Source organism: Paecilomyces variotii (assembly GCF_004022145.1).
Source record: "Paecilomyces variotii strain CBS 101075 chromosome Unknown C8Q69scaffold_10, whole genome shotgun sequence".
Taxonomy (NCBI): domain Eukaryota; kingdom Fungi; phylum Ascomycota; class Eurotiomycetes; order Eurotiales; family Thermoascaceae; genus Paecilomyces; species Paecilomyces variotii.
Window position 1 is genome coordinate 19,826 of NW_021167149.1, and position 17,815 is coordinate 37,640.

A 17,815-nucleotide genomic window follows, 5' to 3' on the forward strand; every position below is an offset into this window, starting at 1 on the left:
ACGTCATCCAACTCCGAGTAGAATAATAATCAACGAACTAGTTACAACTCTCACTTGCGCTCCTCTCCCCTGCTCTTTCCTTGACTCTCTGCTGCTTATAATTGATTTCTCCCCCAGCGGACTCTCTATGTCCTTTATTTGACATTGGAGGTTTTGCCATTCGCCCTCCTCCCTTACACCTACGGTCATAACCTAGTCTGCCGCGGTACTTACCGGGCACATGGCTGCGGATTATTAGACTCGCTACGTTCCACATCGTTCTCCTTACCGAGCTCAACACCCCCTTTGCCAGGTATATCGCCTGCTAGATATTGTACTCGCTACATGAAAACTCTCGCGCGACCACGTCCATGTCCTCAGTTCATATCCTTCCTCCGGAGCCTTCAGGCGCCCGCGAAGGTGTCAATGTGACATCCAAATTCAGCGATGTCGCAGCTGTAGATGAAACCTCAGAAGCTACATCTACTATCGGTATAGGAAATGACACTCAGCTGGAGGGTCAGCCCGGACAGTTGTCAGACGTCACAAAGGGCCCAACAGCGGACGGTATCGCCCGTCATCCCGACAGCGGCGAGAAGCATGCTCCAGAGTCTCGTAGAGACCCTGGTGGCTTAGCAGCACCTTCGGAAACTCCTCAGAAAGAGGCGGTCAGATCCATCACAATTGAAGATCCGCACAGCAGAAATGCGCCTGGAAAACAGTCTGGAACCACTAATGGAAAGAGCCATGGGTAAGAGTCAACTCTACTTTTCCCTTTTAACCCCCCCTCGCTTCATGGCATTCGAGCTGACGATCAGACTGCAGTATCCGCTGGGCGCCACTGAATGTCGGCCTAGAACGGCGCCTTCAGACGTTCGTCGTCCTTTGCCATACACTAACTATACCTATCTTTTTGACTCTTTTTTTCTTCCTGTGTGCCATACCCTTGTTCTGGCCTCTACTCATCCCGTACTTGATATACATTCTACTTTTCGCTGACGGTGCCACATCCGGGACTTTGCGTGGCCGTAGTAATTTTCTGCGTTCGCTTCCTGTTTGGTCGCTGTACGCAAACTATTTCCCTGCCCGTCTGCACCGCTCGGTGCCCCTGGAGCCAACTCGAAAGTACATATTTGGGTATCATCCTCATGGCATCATCTCGCACGGAGCCTTTTCTGCCTTTGCTACAGAAGCTCTTGGCTTCTCTAAACTTTTCCCGGGGATCACGAACACACTGCTTACCCTGGATTCAAATTTCCGGATCCCCTTCTACAGGGAGTATGTCCTCGGCATGGGACTTGCGAGCGTTTCCCGCGAGTCGTGCGAGAACCTGCTGACCAAAGGCGGCATTGATGGAGAAGGGATGGGCCGTGCCATCACGATCGTGGTAGGCGGGGCTCGGGAGTCTCTTCATGCGCTACCTCATACTATGCGTCTGGTCTTGAAGAGCCGCAAGGGGTTCGTGAAGCTGGCAGTCCGGACAGGAGCGGATCTTGTTCCCGTCCTAAGCTTTGGGGAGAACGAATTATATGATCAAGTACGCTCAGACGAGCACCCTCTCATACACAAATTGCAGATGCTGGTCAAGCGGACTATGGGATTTACAATCCCCTTGTTCCACGCTCGGGGAGTATTCAATTATGACGTGGGCCTGATGCCTTATCGACGGCCAATGAATATCGTTGTTGGCAGGCCTATTCGCGTGGTTCAGCAACGGAAGGGGGCGCCCCTGGATGAGCGCTACGTGGACGAGCTGCATGCCAAATACGTCCAGGAGTTGGAGCGGATATGGGAAGAATACCGAGACATCTTCTCCGCCGACAGAGTCTCAGAGCTGGAGATTTTAGAGTAACCAGATTTTCTCTGATACTATATTCCAGAAAGCATGTTTTCAGGTGCGGCTGAGCGTATAGGTCGATTGACAGATCGGAAGCCCTTCCTAAGTGGTCATGGCGTTTGTTATGAGAAGTTACCTTTCCCATATATTGAGTCGAGAGTATTAATGCTATGAAAAGGCTGGACCCTTAACAGCGCAGTACCCACTGCTGCTGCTGCCAGTTCTGAAAAGTCGAAAGCGCGAGACATGCTTGCAGGGTCGGTTCTTATCAATAATGGTTTCTCGTGACATTCTCCTTTAGTTAGATAGATAGATACATGTATGCATAAGATAACAATAAACACGGCGCTTCCAATGCACGCTTCAGAAAAACAACCATGAGTAGATGCTCCAATCCTGTAGAAAGCAACAAGCAGCTATTCTGAAGAAATATATAGCAACGATCACTGTTAATTTGGGCGACGGAGAGAAATAGACTCTTTACTCGATGCACAATCTTCTCACCACAGCATGCCGTCCCAGTGGCCACCGCCATCGATATTCTGCCACGCAGATTCTTTTATAGCCTTATCCCATCCCAAGATCACAGCCAACAGACGACATGTCATGCTACTGACGCCGCAAACCACCATATCAGTCTGACCCAGCACCGCCAGGTCAAGTAGATAGGCACGACCGATGAATTTCCGCAAATAGAGAGCGTTATCATTCCCGGCCGCGTGATGGTTGTTTTCCGAATCAGATACGTGCTCTTGCAGATGCAAGAAGTGACCTAGATGCCTCTTCGAAGCTGGTGGTCCTGCTCGTCGGGTGTATGACAAACCCAGAGACCAAAACATATCTTTGAAAAAGCCGCCTTCCCATCCGATATTGTCGTCGATAGAAGATTTCTTCGCTTGGCCTTGGGACGCCGAGGCTTGATCTAGCGTTTTCTTAGTTGCCAGAGAAATGAAATGTTGTGCCTTTTCAGCACCTGAGAACTCGGTATTGTCATAGACGTCTGGATCATCCGAGGCTAGGATCAATTTTGAAGCTGTTCTCGCTTCGTTGATAGAATGTTTATTATGGGTTGCAGTCAGTGAACTTTCAAGTATTCTTTCGGCTGCCTCTCTGTATTGCTCTAGGGGTATGTAGGAGTCTCGATATTGGAATTCCCGTGGATGGAGATCACCGCGGCGAACGTGGATTCCGACCTGCTTGCCTCCATTAGACTGCACTGCAGATTTGAGTTCGTCGGAACGACTCTTCGAGTAGGACATGTCTTCATCAGCTAGTTTGAATAATGATTCATAGCCTGCTCGAAGGAGAGAGAAGATGTGTCTGTGACGTTCGACCCCTGTCTTGCCGCGGTCTGTAAACTGCTTCTGGAAGCTATCACCAAAGGTCCAAGGCGCCGTTGCCATTGACACAACCAGATGGCGTGCTTCATGAGGACAAGGGACTCTTTCTCTGGGAGGAGGTGGCAAACAGTCTGGTTTTGGAGGCGGTTGGAAATACGAGGTGTAGTTCCCATACGCCCAATTCGTATCATCGATAAAGAAAGATCGTCCTTCCTTTTGAGCGAGACCATAGCCCATCCACAGGCCCCATAGGGTCTTTCCAAGTCCTGCCTCCTCGCTCTGCAATACGTAAGTCAGACTCTTCTTGCAGACCTGGTTGTTCGAGTGAGAACCGACGGCCGTATCTTCCTGCTGTCCTTCATCCAGCGGCGGTAATAGGCCTTGTTTCGCAGCGTCGGAAATATCCACGAAGCCCGGATCTTTCTGATAGTAACTGTGAGAATGACCCTGCGGACTCCGCCCTGCCATCTCCGCGACACTTCTTGAGATCTCCTCGCATTGAGAGCGGAGTCTAGCGTATTCCTTAGGGGTAAGTGGAAAAGCCAGATCCTGCGGGATCGAGACCGTCCATTTCGGCTTCCCTTCTAAGCCAGTGATAGCGATTGGAATCGGCTGCTCGGGCAGCGTCTCCGTCCCAACAATCTCATACGCATCTCTACCCGTGGGAACGAAATCGACGACGTCCACAAACTGAGATGATAGAAGAAACGCAACAACCCTCTTAATCAGGATGAACACAACTATCAAGGCAGATATATAGAATAACAATCGACGAATTCTGCGGTTCCATCGCGGTTGGAACTTCTTGCCCTTTGGAGGAGCTGCTAGAAATGGAAGCCCTGGTGACGGAAGAGGCGAGTCGACTAATGGTATTCGCAGATTATGCTGAGATGAAGATGTCTCGGGAAAAGTGCTTCGAGTGGGCGTCTTCCGAAGAGACAAGCTCGAAGGGGGCTCACGGGACGATAGCAGCATGTTTTCGTTTTTTTTTTTTCGTTCCCCGTAGAGTGCAGTATGTGTCTCTCTGTGCGTGTGTATGTATATATATAGAGAGAGAGAGAGAGACAAGCAAAACTGCTTAGGCTCGAGAAAGCAGAGCCGTCATGCCATTTATCAGACGAGCGGTTCTTCTGATTGCCCTCGAAGAGATAAACACGATAATTGACCTCTGGATCGCAAGAGGCGATCTTGTAAACAGAAAAAGTATATATCAGAGACTCCCCGAGTCTGACATGCACTTCAGATACCAGAAGATGCAGGGATCAAGCAAAAGATGTCATCTTGCGAGAACAGCGAGCAAACCCACGAGCCCGTTCGTCCTCAATGTCGATCAGAGAGAGACCCAGTACTTACTTAGTAGGTAGTCTAGTCTCTCAGCTGCAATTGGAGTGGGTCGCTCATGTCCAGGAGTAGTAATGAAGGAACAGTGCAATGATACCAAAGAAATTAATGGGAGATGGATTGTCAACACTATCTTGACGCTCCAGAGCGCGACTGACAGTTAGTCCATCTGCTAAAAAGTAGAAAAAAAAAGAAAAAAAAAGAAAAAAAGGCGGGGAGCCGTTTGGCCTATGACTACTTCGAGTAGCCAGGGGACAACCAGATGTCAAAAGAAAAAGAATACAAGGATTGGAACAGAAGGGCCATGTGTTGAACGTACAGTATAACAAGATCAGGAGGAGTTTCGAGAAAGCCGAAATGTTTCATCGACGGCGGAAGTTTCCAGGTGCGAAATGCCGGGTGCAACTCCATTTTTGCCTGCGTCAGTGTGGAGAGAGAAAAGCCCAAGTAGCTAGCTAAAGGGAGAGAGAGCACCACATACTCTACGCCACCCACGCCTCATCACTCATCGCCCATGTCACTTCACAAGTTCACGATGGCATGCGAGGCCTACATTATTCGCTGTTAGCTCGAGCGCGACCCGAGACGGCGGTTTCAGGGTCTGACAGGTATTAACACTGGGAGATCGCCAACGGGCTGTCGACCGGAAATCGGGCGCAGTTGAAACCTCCACTGGATAGATAGACAGGGTCCAGGGAGAAACATCAGACTGGGGGTACTCTACCATAGAAATCTCCGGAGCCTGTTGTCATTTGAATTCGCGCTTACTCAAGTTGCACTGCATGCTACCATCTGGGTGATTGTTTTCCTCCTTGAAACTACTTAAGGATCCTTGACTATGTATTACAGTACACCGAGGTACTCGTTCAAAGTTCTAGTCTAGGTCCAATACGCCTATGCGACTGAGAAGGCTGTAGCAGCATCCAAGGCGGACAAAATGTCTGTCAAGACTCGAACAATTGATGTACAGTATTATTATTAGACTCCTGCCATCATATGGATCAACCACATCACTCTCTCATGCTAATATTATACTATACACTCGGAAACAGGAGAATAGGCAAAATTTGAAACACTATACATACAATCGTTCGAATTATGGCAGAGAACATAGCCAAATTATGACACTAATCATTGCTCATATCCCACCAAGAACGGTCATGACGACAGCCTGGGAATAAAGATCACATGAAAACAGTCGATTAGATAAAAAGCCGTCAATAAATAAATAAAAAAAAAAAAAAAAACGCTATGGAAAAGAACACGTGGGTATCAGGAGATCAGAGGTCAAGTAATACGCAACAAGAATGACAAGGTAAACACTCAAATCCTCCAAGACGTACGCCTTTCCGTAAACCAGACTCCGTAGCAGATGGATTGCGTGCTCAGGTCGACTGCCTGTCTGGGAATGGCACTTTCGGAGTCGGGGTCGTATTCAAGCCCGGGATTGTTGTTGCTGAAGCCGAAACTGGTCGGCTCTCGTTGGCAACGCGCATACTTCCACGCGAACCCTTTATTAGCTGGCCGCTCTCAACCCGATCCTGGATCATCTCATCGAGCATACGGGACATTTCGTCCACACTCCTTCTCTTTTTTGCTTTTTCCTTCTCGGACGTCTTTAACGAATCGTTGTTATCACCTGGACCACAAAGAACTGCAGACGCTGTCTTGGAGCTACTGTTGCTCCCGGTACTCCGACGTACCAGCATGGTTCTGTTTTCGGGCGCAATTAGATCAGGAGTCATACAAGCCAGATCTCGCTGGCGAGCCGCTGACCGCAGTGCAGTAAGCATGCGATCCTTGTCATCAAGTTGAATCCGTAGCTCAGCTATTTCATTATCCTTCTCACGAAGCAGGTTCACAACATCAGGATCATCCGCAGACACGTTTCCAGATTTGATCTGCTGCTGGAGGCCCATAGACGTCCGCGAATGGCTAGAGCGTCTTGCTTGCAGCAGTCGTCTTTCAAGTGTGGATATGTACCTGTTCTTGTCTGCAAGATCCGCTTGCAGAGCACTAACTTGCATCTGAAGACTAGCCGTGCCATCCCCGAATTCGCCCATGGTGTCCTCATCGTCCTCATTCGGAGAGGACACTCCGGGATAGGAAGCACGGATCGAGCGATCGACACTGTTGAAGGACATCATGGATACCGTTCGATTCAATGAATGCGCACCCAGTGTGGATTGGCTGACGGAGGAACGTAGAGATCTAGTACCATCATTGAGGGTGCTGGACATCCTCGACAGCCTACCCAGTGCAGACATTGTGCCACTATTCACACCCGTAGATTTTGAAGAGAGAATAAGGCGGTTAAGATGCTCAATACGCTCTTTCAAAGCCGTCCTGGCCAGCTGCATCTCCAACATCTGTTCCTCGTGACGGACCTGAGCTTCGTTCTCCAGCTGCTTCTCCTCCATCTTAAGCTCTTTCTCAGCCTGGGCCTTAGCCTGGCCCTCGAGCTGGCTGCGCAGTGACTGGATCTCCATGCGATAGCGTTCCAGAAGGACACGACTCCCACCATCGCCAGAGCTACCAAGCGCTTCTTCAGCCTTCTTCGCATGACTGACGATGTTGTTCTTGGCTCTAGCAGCGAATTTCATGGTATTCAGCGTCTCGCCCGTGTGTGAGTTCGCCGATGCTGCGCTGCCAGCTGACCCTAGCTGGATCGTACAGAGGATACTGACCAAGGAGTTTCCGGACAACGCAGGTTGCAGCAGCCGGGTCAGCTTACTGTCACGATATGGCAGATGTTTTCCATCTCGGTCCGCCCCGTTCTTGTCCTTAGTCTCAGAGAGCTTCGAGATAACCGTGCCAAGCGTGAGCAAGCTCTTGTTGATATGGGCACCTTCTTGACGTCGTTCCTTATTGTCGGCGGCTCTCTCGGAACCCGCCAGATCGATAAGACTCAACGTTGATACCCTTACTCCACCGGGTACAATTGCCGAGCGCTTATCGTGCGAAGCACTGCCTGGGGGTGCTCGCTCTCTGCTTTCCACAACGATCTGGACGACGGCATGACTGCGCGAACTGCGAGCGTTGAACTGAGTGCTGGCAACTCTTCTGGCATGATCACCTCGAGCAATGACTCGAAGCAATTGAGTAGGGCTCTGCACGATCTCCTCCTTTAGGGGAGTAGCGTATACACCTCGTTTGCTGTCTTCGCGTAATTTGATTTCTTCCTGTTGAGCGATTCCGGGGCCGTTTTGGGTGGAAGCAGAAAGCAAGTCGTGGATCTTTTCGTTGTAGATCTCCAGGTAGCTAACGCGCAGAAGGAACTCCCTGTGTGGGGTTTCCCTAATATAGGAGAAAATATCTGTGATGGCCAGCGGGATTACTCCAGGCGATGTTGCTGTTCCCTGCATAGAGAAGGTCTTTCCCGTTCCAGTCATACCGTATGCGAAAACCGTTCCGTGGTAACCTTCCATGACTCTCCGTACGAGACGCTTCGCTGCGGCATCGTATACCTTGGCATTGTTGTCGTGGGTGGTGAATACATTATCTTGAGGAAGAATTCAAATTAGCTCAGCTCTCCGCTCAACAACGGTATATTGATTGGATTAGATTGGCCCTTACCGTAATAGTAGTCACCGGCTTCCTTGCCTCTGAAAGAGATTAGAGCCCTCCGTCCATCTACCATCCACTCTCCATCCGGTTTTGAAGCGTCGGAATTGCCCGCATCAGGCCGAACTCGGACACTGACAAGCACATTGCCTTTCGCATCTTTAGCTTTACCAGTCCCCTTCGAGTTCCCGCCAGCCTCGTCAGCATCGTCAAATGTTGTCGCACTAGTGGAATACGAGCCTTGCGCAGACGAGCTCCGGCTCTGTGGCGGTGATGGAATGTTGAATTGGCCCTCCGGATCCACGCTGGCAGCGCCGAGTCCTAGTAGAGATGGAGTCTTGGAACTGCGGTAGCTGCTGGTAGTGCCAGTGCTCAGCCTGGAAAGTTTCTTCGACTTCGAAGTAATCGATGAAGCGCTGGATTTCAGATCTGGCGTAGCGGATTTCGGAGGAATACCGGAGAAAGACGAAGACGGGGAAGGACGGGTACTGCCAGCTTTGGGGGGCTGAGGGAACGCCGCGATGCTAATCGTCCTCCGCAGTGTCTTGTCAGGGCTGCTGGGAGTGCGTCCCGCTGAGGTCGACCTCAGACTGGGAATGTCGGTCGTCGAGCTCGACTGACTAGATTTGGCAAGCTGGGGTCGAGGAGACGCAGGCGTCCGTAGCTTTGAAGGCGTGGGTGATGGTACCCTTGACCCTCCTGAGGGTACCGGTAGACTCTTTCTCGCTTTCTGGCTCGGTATTGAAGTTGGTGGGTTGTTCGTCGCACGGGGACGCTGCGGTAGAGCCGAGGTTGACGCCATGTCTTCTAAATCTCAATGCGGACCCCTCTGTACGTTCAGAATGGTTAAGACTCAACAAGACCAGTCTCCGGACGAAGTGGCCATACGCGGGACCGATATCTCTGTTTGAGTTGTATGTAGTCTGCCAGCGACATGCAAGGTTCGAGGCGCAAATGGAGAAGTATCGTAACTTGAGGTTGCTGGCCACGCGTGGGGAAATATTCGTACCAGTAGCTCGTGCACGGAACGCGATGACCTGAGAAGGACTCCTCGTTCCTGGATCAGAGAAAACCGATTAGTATAAGGTCCATCTGCAGTGAAGTCATTCGGGCGCATATGTTTACAACACCCAACCGCAATGGAGGTGATGATAAAACATCAACATGCAAAGCAGATCCCACACACACACACACACGTGGGAAAATGCGGGTTGAGAGTTTCAGGGCCACGTCGAAGATACTCGATCTGAGGAAAAAAGAAGCGAGGACTTACTTACTGGTCCACCAAGCCTCTCAACACTGCTTGATCGTGAAACAAGAAAACACAACCGCTAGAAGCTTCTTTGAGAGCAAAGTCACACGCCGCAGAAGCCTAGCTATGGGACTCCACCAGAAGCGATCTCAGAGGAATGTCCCTGAGAAAAAACACACACAAAAGGCAGCGTTTACTTTTCTGCAACAATAGCACCCGGTGGAGCGGCACGTACGGCTGAGTCGCAGCGAGAGAGAGACAGAGAGAGAGCGAAAGTAGAAGCGCAATAAGGTCAAACAGTCGTTTCTATAGAAGTTGATGTAAGCGTATGCGCCTAGGCGTTCTCTGTCGCTCTTTCTCACTCTCTCCAGAGAGACAGACGCCAGTGTGTGAGGACTTCGCACACAAGAAGTGGAAGATGGCGAGGTGAGAGAGTGGACGCGGGACCCTGGGATCAAATCGATGGCAGATCCCCGAGAGCAGCCAGCCTAGACCAGGGAGCGTCACGGCAGCGCAAGGAGAACCGCCGTTGAGTTATGCGTCTGTAGAGACTAGGTGAATTTAGTCTGTTTTACTACCAGCTAGATATGCCACCTTTGATAGGTCATACAATACACGCGGTTATTACCATCTGCGTCTCATCACGGTTAGTTATCATCATGATTATTGTGAATCTCTCTCATCAACTAGAGTCTAGAGAGCGAAAAAATGAGGCCGGCGCGGGGGCGATCTTTGGCCGATTTGCTCGAGGAAGCCTGTGCCAACTATTGCCTCGAGTCTTCGAGGCATTCGCATGTTATTATTGATTGATCAGTGATCTACTCTGGATGATCTCTCAGCCTCCACGGTTCTTTTTGGGCAAACCGGCCAGCCCACTTATCACACCGGAGAGAAAGGGCCAAAGCAAGCTATGGCCGCCGCAAGACATTATTCGCTACAGATCGGGCACGGTCATAGCGACCTGGGCTCTTTTCCGACGCGGACACTACATTGTTTGTATGTATTATTGCATGCAGGGTTGCAGACTCTGGAGCGGAAAAGGGGCAGTGGACGAGGCAAAACCTACTTAACGTGCCTGGCGCTGAGACGGGCCGCCATAGCGTCTCTAGTGTTCGCCAGAGTTCCTGGGAACGGTGAGATTTAGTGTCAAAGTCTCCCTCTCACAGTGTGCCCTGTGGTTGGGTACCATCTCTCTTCATTCCTCATCTGCATGATAGGAAAGGGGGCTTTCTGCGGCACGGCCTTCTTTGGCTCTTCCTTGCGGGAGAATAGTGGATTTGGTAACCAGTTTGTGTACTGCCAACTCCATGTGTCCTGGTTAATGATGATGTGATTTAGCTGATAACGGGAATTAAAACGTGAGAAAGTCCGTATATACCAGGCTTGACTCTCTCTTTTGTGCTGGGGCGCCGTTTTGAACGTTCGTTCGGGGACTAAACTGTCAACGGTCTTGAAGCTATCGCGAAATTCTCCTCAGGTGTCTTGCGGAGTCTTGAAAAGCACTGATTGGGTCCCGGAACGTCGGGAAGAGGGCAAAAGTCATGGCTTCGGCATTACTATTATTATTATTGTGACTCCTCAGGTCCTACCACTGGCATCAATAATGCAAGGGTTGCCCTTGTCCTTCAGGGTTGTCATGCTGGCTTTGCCGGTGATTTTTTTCAGGTAAGCGGCAGGCACAATAAATGAATGTCCTTGATTAATTAGCATCACCATCTTCAAGGAAGGTCACTATTATTATCAGGGTCTAGATACGGTTAACAGTTCCTCCTACATAGTTCGGGTTCGACTAGAGAACGGAGTATGGTTATCGACCCATATTAATTATCAGGGACCATAGGGATCTCCGATGGGGAAAAGATAAATTAGTTGACACGCAGCATGATCATTATTTCTCCGTCTCGGACGCTTATTATTATTAACCACTACCAGGCAAGAATGCATTAAAGCCGTGGGCTCCCCCGGAATTGCAGCTATGGGTATGATGTGTCCTGTGCGGCCAGGACCCATCAGTCCACGGTATCCAGGGCTACAAGCGAGCGGGAAATCTTCGTTAGAACGAAATTAACTTAGATATCTGTTAGTTAATTACGCTGGAATCGGCGTAGGACGACGGCCATGACCCGAAATTATGGATCATGTTTCATGTGTCTAGAGCTCCAGGGGGTTACCGTACAAAATAGGGGATTCTTAGTTCTTTTCAAATTCGCAGTATCATATTAGCCAGGAGCAGCAGTGGAAATAATATACAAGTGGCCAAACGCCGTAATATATCCGAGGACTGCCCGTGATAATCGGATCTTTCTTGTACTCTGTACAACGCCAGAAATCACTCCAGCGCTGGCCATTTGAATCCCCGCAACCCCGTAGAAACGTAGTACACACTTCTAATTTGACTACGTTGATCATGACGCATGGATAATTGGTCACTTTTCCATTGAGATTAACATCCGGATCTTCCATTTGAGATTGCTTATAATATATTTTGATCGTCACTAACAAGATCTAGACCAGTGACTTTAGAATGGCCACCATCTGACTTCACCATGGTTCTTTTACTTTCCCGCCTCATCGAGCAACCGAAGAGCCCTTGAACGGCTCCGGCCTCCCATCTTGATCATCAGCTCCTCCACCAAGTTATGGCATGGATAATGTGGACCTATCGAAAGAGCTCCCAACTGCAGGGTAGGAAAGAGCAACTCCTTGACAGATGGGTATCTCGCACCGTGCATCCTCCGCTCCAGCTGGCAAGTGTCATCAATGCAACGAGAGACGTATATGAAGCACTCGTTTCTCAACGGAGTGTTTGTAGACCATTCCACCGGTATGATACAGTGGAAGTTAGGGTGTCATGTCATCGAACTAGCAACAGCTGAAAAGTCGAGGGGACCCCAACTGAGAATTACCATTTCGGGGCGGGGAGCCGGGGAACTTACGTGCGTGCTCGACGCGCCCCATCTTGCCCCCAAAGTTGTGTAATGATATTCCAAAAGCAGGCCATTCGTTCTGGTCAGGCGTTGGGCTTGCTCACTTCATTGCACCGAAATCCAATTGTCTTGCAGCATTTTTGAACCGACTATCGTCGATTCTCTCAGCACCGGCCCTGCTCAAATCTTCACCCATTTTCTTGCTACCACCCGACTTCTTCGGAAGGTCTTCTTTCTTTGTCGGCTTGGGCTCAGTGAACCACCACCTATGTTCAAGGATCTGTCGTGCCGTACTTCGCTTTCTGGGATCCAACTGACACATCGACATCAAGAGATCGGCTCCTACAGGACCGGCGGTAGGAAACTGCTGCTGGTAGAAGTCTCGACCTCTGACTGGTATGATATAGTTTTTGTCCACAGGTACATAGTTAGGAAGCTTTGTGACACCGGGCCAGTTGTCCTCCGTGGGAGTGCCGAAAGCCTCGCATATTTTTGTTATCTGATCCATATCGGAGTTTCCAGCAACAAACGGGACACGGATAAGCAGTTCCGCAAAGACCATCCCGACGGACCAGATGTCCACTGCACCTGAGTACTGTCGCGCTCCGTAAAGGAGCTCAGGCGGTCGGTACCATCGGGTTATCACTTGATGCGTCATATTCAGGTATGGGTCGGCGAAAGACCTCGCCAGACCGAAATCTGCCAATTTGACCTCTCCATCAGAGGCAATCAACAAGTTGTTCGGTTTGATATCTCGATGTAGCACGAAATTCTCATGGCAGAACCACACGGCTCTGCAAAGCATGCCCATCCATGCCTTCACATCTCCAGCTCCATATTGTATATTCTGGTCCTTAATGAGCATCTCGAGATCACCGAGAGGCAGGAATTCTAGGACGAGGTTCAAGTTCTGGTCTTTCGACGAGAAGACGTCATGGAGCGCAATGATGTTGGCGTGAGACAACTCCTGGAGATATTTCACTTCGCGAATGGCGTCCATGGACAGCCCATCCTTGTACTCGGTGTTGACCTTGATCTTCTTGATAGCAAAAAGGGAGGACGGATCGGTTCGTAGATGTGCAAGGTACACAATAGCATAAGTACCCTCACCCAGCTTTTTATCTTTTACGCTCATATTAGCCCCATTCTAACCCCAAGATATTCATGTTAACATATATGCGTTGCTATACCTTTTACGTATTTTCGTCTGACATCTTCGTTCAACTGCTCTGCGAGCTCCCCCTCCGCGGCGGGTGGCGCAGATGACGATTCGGCCTTTTCCTGCTTATTTTCCTGCTTGAACGTAAAACCAGCGGCCAAGCTCTTGGCCTTTGAGGAAACAGTATTTGAAGTAGTCCCCACGGAAGGTGAACGGGGAACGAGGGGAGACACAGCCATAGTTGCTTAGCAAGGCCAATCTGCGAACCGGAAAGGAGAGCTAGCTTGTGCGCGTGGCCGTACCTATGGCACCAGACTCTGTAGCCCGTCTGAGGGAGCTAGCCAGGGCATAGACAGCTTTCCAAACCGTCGATTAAATCTGTCACGAGAAAAAAATACCTTTTGTTTTGGTGTCTCATGCACTTCCAGTATGCAAGAGACCGACTTGCGGAATCTCGGAGGTCAACAGCTCACGGACTATCATTAATCCCGGTCAACCGCAAGCTCTGGATCGTAAACTCCGCAGCCTCGAAATTTCCCTGACCAACCCTCCGCGCGGTATCCCCGCCTGCAATACGGCAAGTGTCTCTGAATTCTCACTCATTCTGTTATTACTGAATGTATAAAATCCAATTGCGTTCAAATTTCTCATAATTTTCCTCACCGGATACCCCTTTGTTCCCACCTGGAACCGTTCAGGACGACCGCTTTCTTCCTACAACCATGGCGACGATGCGCAACCCACGCCTCGCTCTCCTCTCATCACGCTTCGCCAATCCCCTGAGTATCACTCAGCAATGCATCCGCTGCCTGCACAAGAATGCAGCTCCTCGCCCTGTGCCATCACCGACCCCTTTCGTCCCTGATGTGCCGACCTTCCTCACCCTGATCGGGCGTGACATGTCCAAGCACGCAAGCAAGCTTACGTCCTGGGAGCAATTATTCACACTTTCATCCTCGGAACTGCGAGAGTTGGGAATCGAGCCCGCGCGTCAGCGACGATACCTTCTACGACAACGCGAGAGGTTCAGAAACGGAATCTACGGTCCAGGTGGAGATCTGGAGAACGTGGTTGATGGCGTGGCACAGCTACGTGTTGTTGAAGTGCCTCAGGGGGAACAGGACGTGAACAATGCTAGTTCTTCCAAGGATAGCGCGGATGGTGCTGCCGCTGCCGTTACGGCCTCTGCGACCCTGTCTCCGTTCACGAAGAGGGCTATCGTCAATCTCCTCCCGGACGCAACCGAATACAAGCATGAAGCCTCGAAGCCACTGAAGAAGTTCGCCAAGATGAAGATCCACCGCGGGACGATGATCAAGGGCCCGTTCTTGAAGCCCATCAAGGGAACGAACGGTTCGGCGGCCTTGATCCAGGTCCAGGAGGGAATGTGGGAAGACAAGCAGGGACACAAGGTTGATGGCGGTGAGCGAAGACGTGCGGAAGTCCGGGCAAAGAAGAGAAGCCAGGAGAGGAAAGAGAGCACCGCTTAGAAGTACACCACAAACTACATATGACGGCGCTTAACTGGCTTTTATCGATCTTTTTCTCTCCCTCCCTACCGCGGAGTAGGGCTGAAGACACCACATGTATTCTATTATGACTTGTACAGACTATCTATAGTGCTCTTGTTCAATCCTGTGACATGCTTCCCTTTTCATCTCTTCGGTTTATCAACATTTTGATTTCTGTATACACAAAAGCTTTGGCGAGATCTCCGTAATGGTATCTCGGCGGCCGAATCGTGACGTTAGATAAATCACGTAGAACAGGGTGGGATGCCGCAACCCGGAGTATCTCGTAACGTTCGCGATTAATTAAAAAAAATACGGACATAAGATGGGATCTGGACTGGAGCCAGTTCGGCAAAAGAAGAATAAGTGATCAGAAGCACATATAAACGCGATGAAGACCAGATCTCGTGGATGGCATGATGGCATCAGCAACGACTTGTGCAACTCCCCTTCGTCCCAGACACAGCTGAAGAATAGACAGGCATGGCAAGAATTAAAGGGCCACTCCCTCGCACAGGGAGGAACGGAAGCTTAACATAATACTGACTCGTGAGGTTTCTATGCTTTTTCGGACAGTTGACGCTTCTCAAACTGCACTTTCGACTGGCCGAGAGGCTTCGAGAACAAGGACTAAAAGAGAGATTAGTCACTGGTCAGGGCAAGGAGTGGTCGCAGATTTGCGAGTGCTTACCGAGAAATCCGTGTCTGGGATAGTGTTGACTCCTGGCAGGTTCCTGAACTTGAACATTCTCACCAGCGTAGCCGTAATAGTACCGAGCTGCAGGTAGGCGAACTGCTCGCCAATGCATCTGTGTCGTCCTGCGCCGAAAGGAAGGTAGGGGCTGCTAGTACCCTTGCTGACGAGACCGTAGCCGTAGTCGATTTGCTCTTCGTCTTCCTTGTCGGTAGGAGCCTGGGTCTCATCATCCCAACGATGAGGGTTCCAATCCAGAGGATTCGGGAAGAATTCAGGCGTCCTCGACGTGACACCAGGAGAGGAGAGGACATTGTGCGAGGTGGGGATCACGTATGAAGTTCCTTCCACGGGCATGGGATTCTTAACGGCACGAATGATTGAGTGAATGGGGGCATGGATACGTAGAGTTTCCTTGATGACCTTTGCTTGCAGATCGAGCTTCTGAAGGTTTTCGTACGTCAAAGGAGGAAGGTCAGAGCCAAGCACGCGGATCTGTTCCTGGTAAAGCTCCTCCGTGATCTCTGGCTTCAAAGCAAGATTGAGGACGATCCAGGACAAGGTAGAGGAAGACGAATGCTGACCAGCCATCAAAAGCGCGATCATCATATGAGCGATCTCACGGTCGGGAATTGGCTGGCCATTCTTGTACACACAGGACATCAGGTTCCACACCATATCCTCAGAGTCCTTCTTGCTGTCGGGCTTGCGACGATTTTTGATGATCTCCATGTAGGTCTCGGTCAACTTCTTGTGGGCAGCATCACGCTTGCGGTTGTGGGGCAAAGGTGCCCAGGGGAGAATGAAGTTAATGGGAGCAAAGCCCATGTCGAGATCGTGATAAAGCTCGGCAAACGTAGAGTCGAATTTGCTGCGAACCTCCTTTCCCTGCAGCGAGCGCGAAGCGGTGTAGATCGTGATCTCAGCAACAGTCTTGCAGACATCGAAAATGCCCTTGTCACCCTGGAATGCAGGAGACGTCTTGACGAAATCTTCGACCTCCTGAACAATCAGAGGCACGTAGGATCGAAGGGCCTCCGTGGTAAGACCATACTTGACGAACTGAATAACTGTGAGCAAGGATGCGCAGTCCATGTGGGTTATCTATCGCGTACCTTCTTCTGCTCCATGAGCTTCGAGTTGGGGCAGTCGTATACGACATCCTTTCCGAACACAGGCGTCGTAAGTGGCGAGTAGACTTCCTCAGCGCAGACGTCCTTGAGCTTGCCATTGAGGATGAAGTCATTGCCCTTGGTCCCTAGAAAAACCGTCGTTTTCTTTCCAAGCAGTATGAACGTGAAGATGTCGCCGTACTGTTGCAAGGAGCCGAGTCAGAGATGGGTTGGGGCAGTTTGGGGGGATTCTGGCCTACCTTTTCACGGCAGCTGAAGAAGAACTTGAAAGGGTCAATGCCATAGCTGACCGTGCTGCCGATAATAGGAAACCAATGAAAGACCACTGGAGGCTCATTGGGGTTCTTGAAGAAGATCTGGAGCGCGACGTTCACCAGCACGGAGAGGGCCACAAAGGACACCAAACCGATGCCGCCCAGAACCCAGAGGGACTGGGACGAGCACTGCTCGCAGAACTTGTCGAGCACAGCGGAGAGCAACCCCATCGTTGCGCCACTGGTCGCGGAAGAGACAGGTGAGGGCACAAGGAGAAGGGAAGAAAGGCGTACCAAGAGATAGACCTGGATGAGGGTGATAGGGACGAAGTCGACTTAAGGAAGAATTGAAGGCGCGCGGCAGAAAGATAGGGTAGAGTCCAGCAGAGCACGCCTTGCTATTCCCGGTATGGGGTACAGAACGACACCCTTTAGATGTTCCACGGGTTGTCCGCACGGGCGGGTGTCAACCTAGGATAATTCGCACTTAGTTGAGCTGGATCTTGTCGCTCACTGGCGCGCCCCTGGAAACGAACAAATTCACAGGGGGAAACAAATCAGAGACGCTGCAATCTTGGCCATCACGCCACTCCGGGCGGTGAGGATCACTTGGTCATCACAAAGAACATCCATCTAACTAGTTAATAGTTAATTATCTTAACCATTCTTGGTTGGATAATAACAATAAACAAAAGGGACCAAATGAAGAATCAAAAACTAAGAATCTAGTTTCTTTTGCTCTTGAAAATTTGCGCCTTCGTAAAATATCTCCTACTGTACTCGACCTCGGTCATCTCCTGATCTTTTGTATAGGTGGCTCTGTA

The 17,815-nt window shown here is 50.4% G+C and overlaps 6 protein-coding genes across 6 annotated transcripts; 2 read left to right on the forward strand and 4 right to left on the reverse strand.

The window, feature by feature from the left end:
* Positions 1–36: 36 nt before the first annotated feature.
* C8Q69DRAFT_421150 (diacylglycerol O-acyltransferase) lies at positions 37–2,154 on the forward strand. The gene is made up of 2 exons (XM_028628392.1): positions 37–730; positions 805–2,154. Exons 1-2 carry the CDS (start codon positions 351–353, stop codon positions 1,829–1,831), a joined length of 1,407 nt encoding a protein of 468 aa, XP_028482747.1. The 5' UTR covers positions 37–350; the 3' UTR covers positions 1,832–2,154.
* Positions 2,155–2,316: 162 nt separating this feature from the next.
* C8Q69DRAFT_446613 (hypothetical protein) lies at positions 2,317–4,131 on the reverse strand (the record flags this gene model as incomplete). Its single annotated transcript, XM_028629142.1, has 1 exon — positions 2,317–4,131. The coding sequence occupies one exon, from the start codon at positions 4,129–4,131 to the stop codon at positions 2,317–2,319; it is 1,815 nt and encodes a 604-aa protein (XP_028482748.1).
* Positions 4,132–5,882: 1,751 nt separating this feature from the next.
* On the reverse strand, positions 5,883–8,863 carry C8Q69DRAFT_509064 (kinesin motor domain-containing protein; the record flags this gene model as incomplete). Its single annotated transcript, XM_028633051.1, has 2 exons — positions 5,883–7,999; positions 8,074–8,863. The coding sequence occupies 2 exons, from the start codon at positions 8,861–8,863 to the stop codon at positions 5,883–5,885; spliced, it is 2,907 nt and encodes a 968-aa protein (XP_028482749.1).
* Positions 8,864–12,264: 3,401 nt separating this feature from the next.
* On the reverse strand, positions 12,265–13,920 carry C8Q69DRAFT_59105 (serine/threonine-protein kinase KIN28). Its single transcript, XM_028633816.1, has 2 exons — positions 13,431–13,920; positions 12,265–13,362 (listed from the first exon to the last, which is right to left on the reverse strand). The coding sequence occupies exons 1-2, from the start codon at positions 13,636–13,638 to the stop codon at positions 12,341–12,343; spliced, it is 1,230 nt and encodes a 409-aa protein (XP_028482750.1). The 5' UTR covers positions 13,639–13,920; the 3' UTR covers positions 12,265–12,340.
* A 15-nt stretch (positions 13,921–13,935) lies between these two features.
* On the forward strand, positions 13,936–14,991 carry C8Q69DRAFT_475065 (IGR protein motif-domain-containing protein). The gene has a single exon (XM_028631172.1). The coding sequence runs from the start codon at positions 14,122–14,124 to the stop codon at positions 14,887–14,889; it is 768 nt and encodes a 255-aa protein (XP_028482751.1). The 5' UTR covers positions 13,936–14,121; the 3' UTR covers positions 14,890–14,991.
* A 1-nt stretch (position 14,992) lies between these two features.
* Positions 14,993–17,583, reverse strand: C8Q69DRAFT_529705 (14-alpha sterol demethylase Cyp51B). Its single transcript, XM_028633700.1, has 4 exons — positions 16,977–17,583; positions 16,720–16,917; positions 15,602–16,666; positions 14,993–15,540 (listed from the first exon to the last, which is right to left on the reverse strand). Exons 1-4 carry the CDS (start codon positions 17,220–17,222, stop codon positions 15,469–15,471), a joined length of 1,581 nt encoding a protein of 526 aa, XP_028482752.1. The 5' UTR covers positions 17,223–17,583; the 3' UTR covers positions 14,993–15,468.
* Positions 17,584–17,815: the final 232 nt, after the last annotated feature.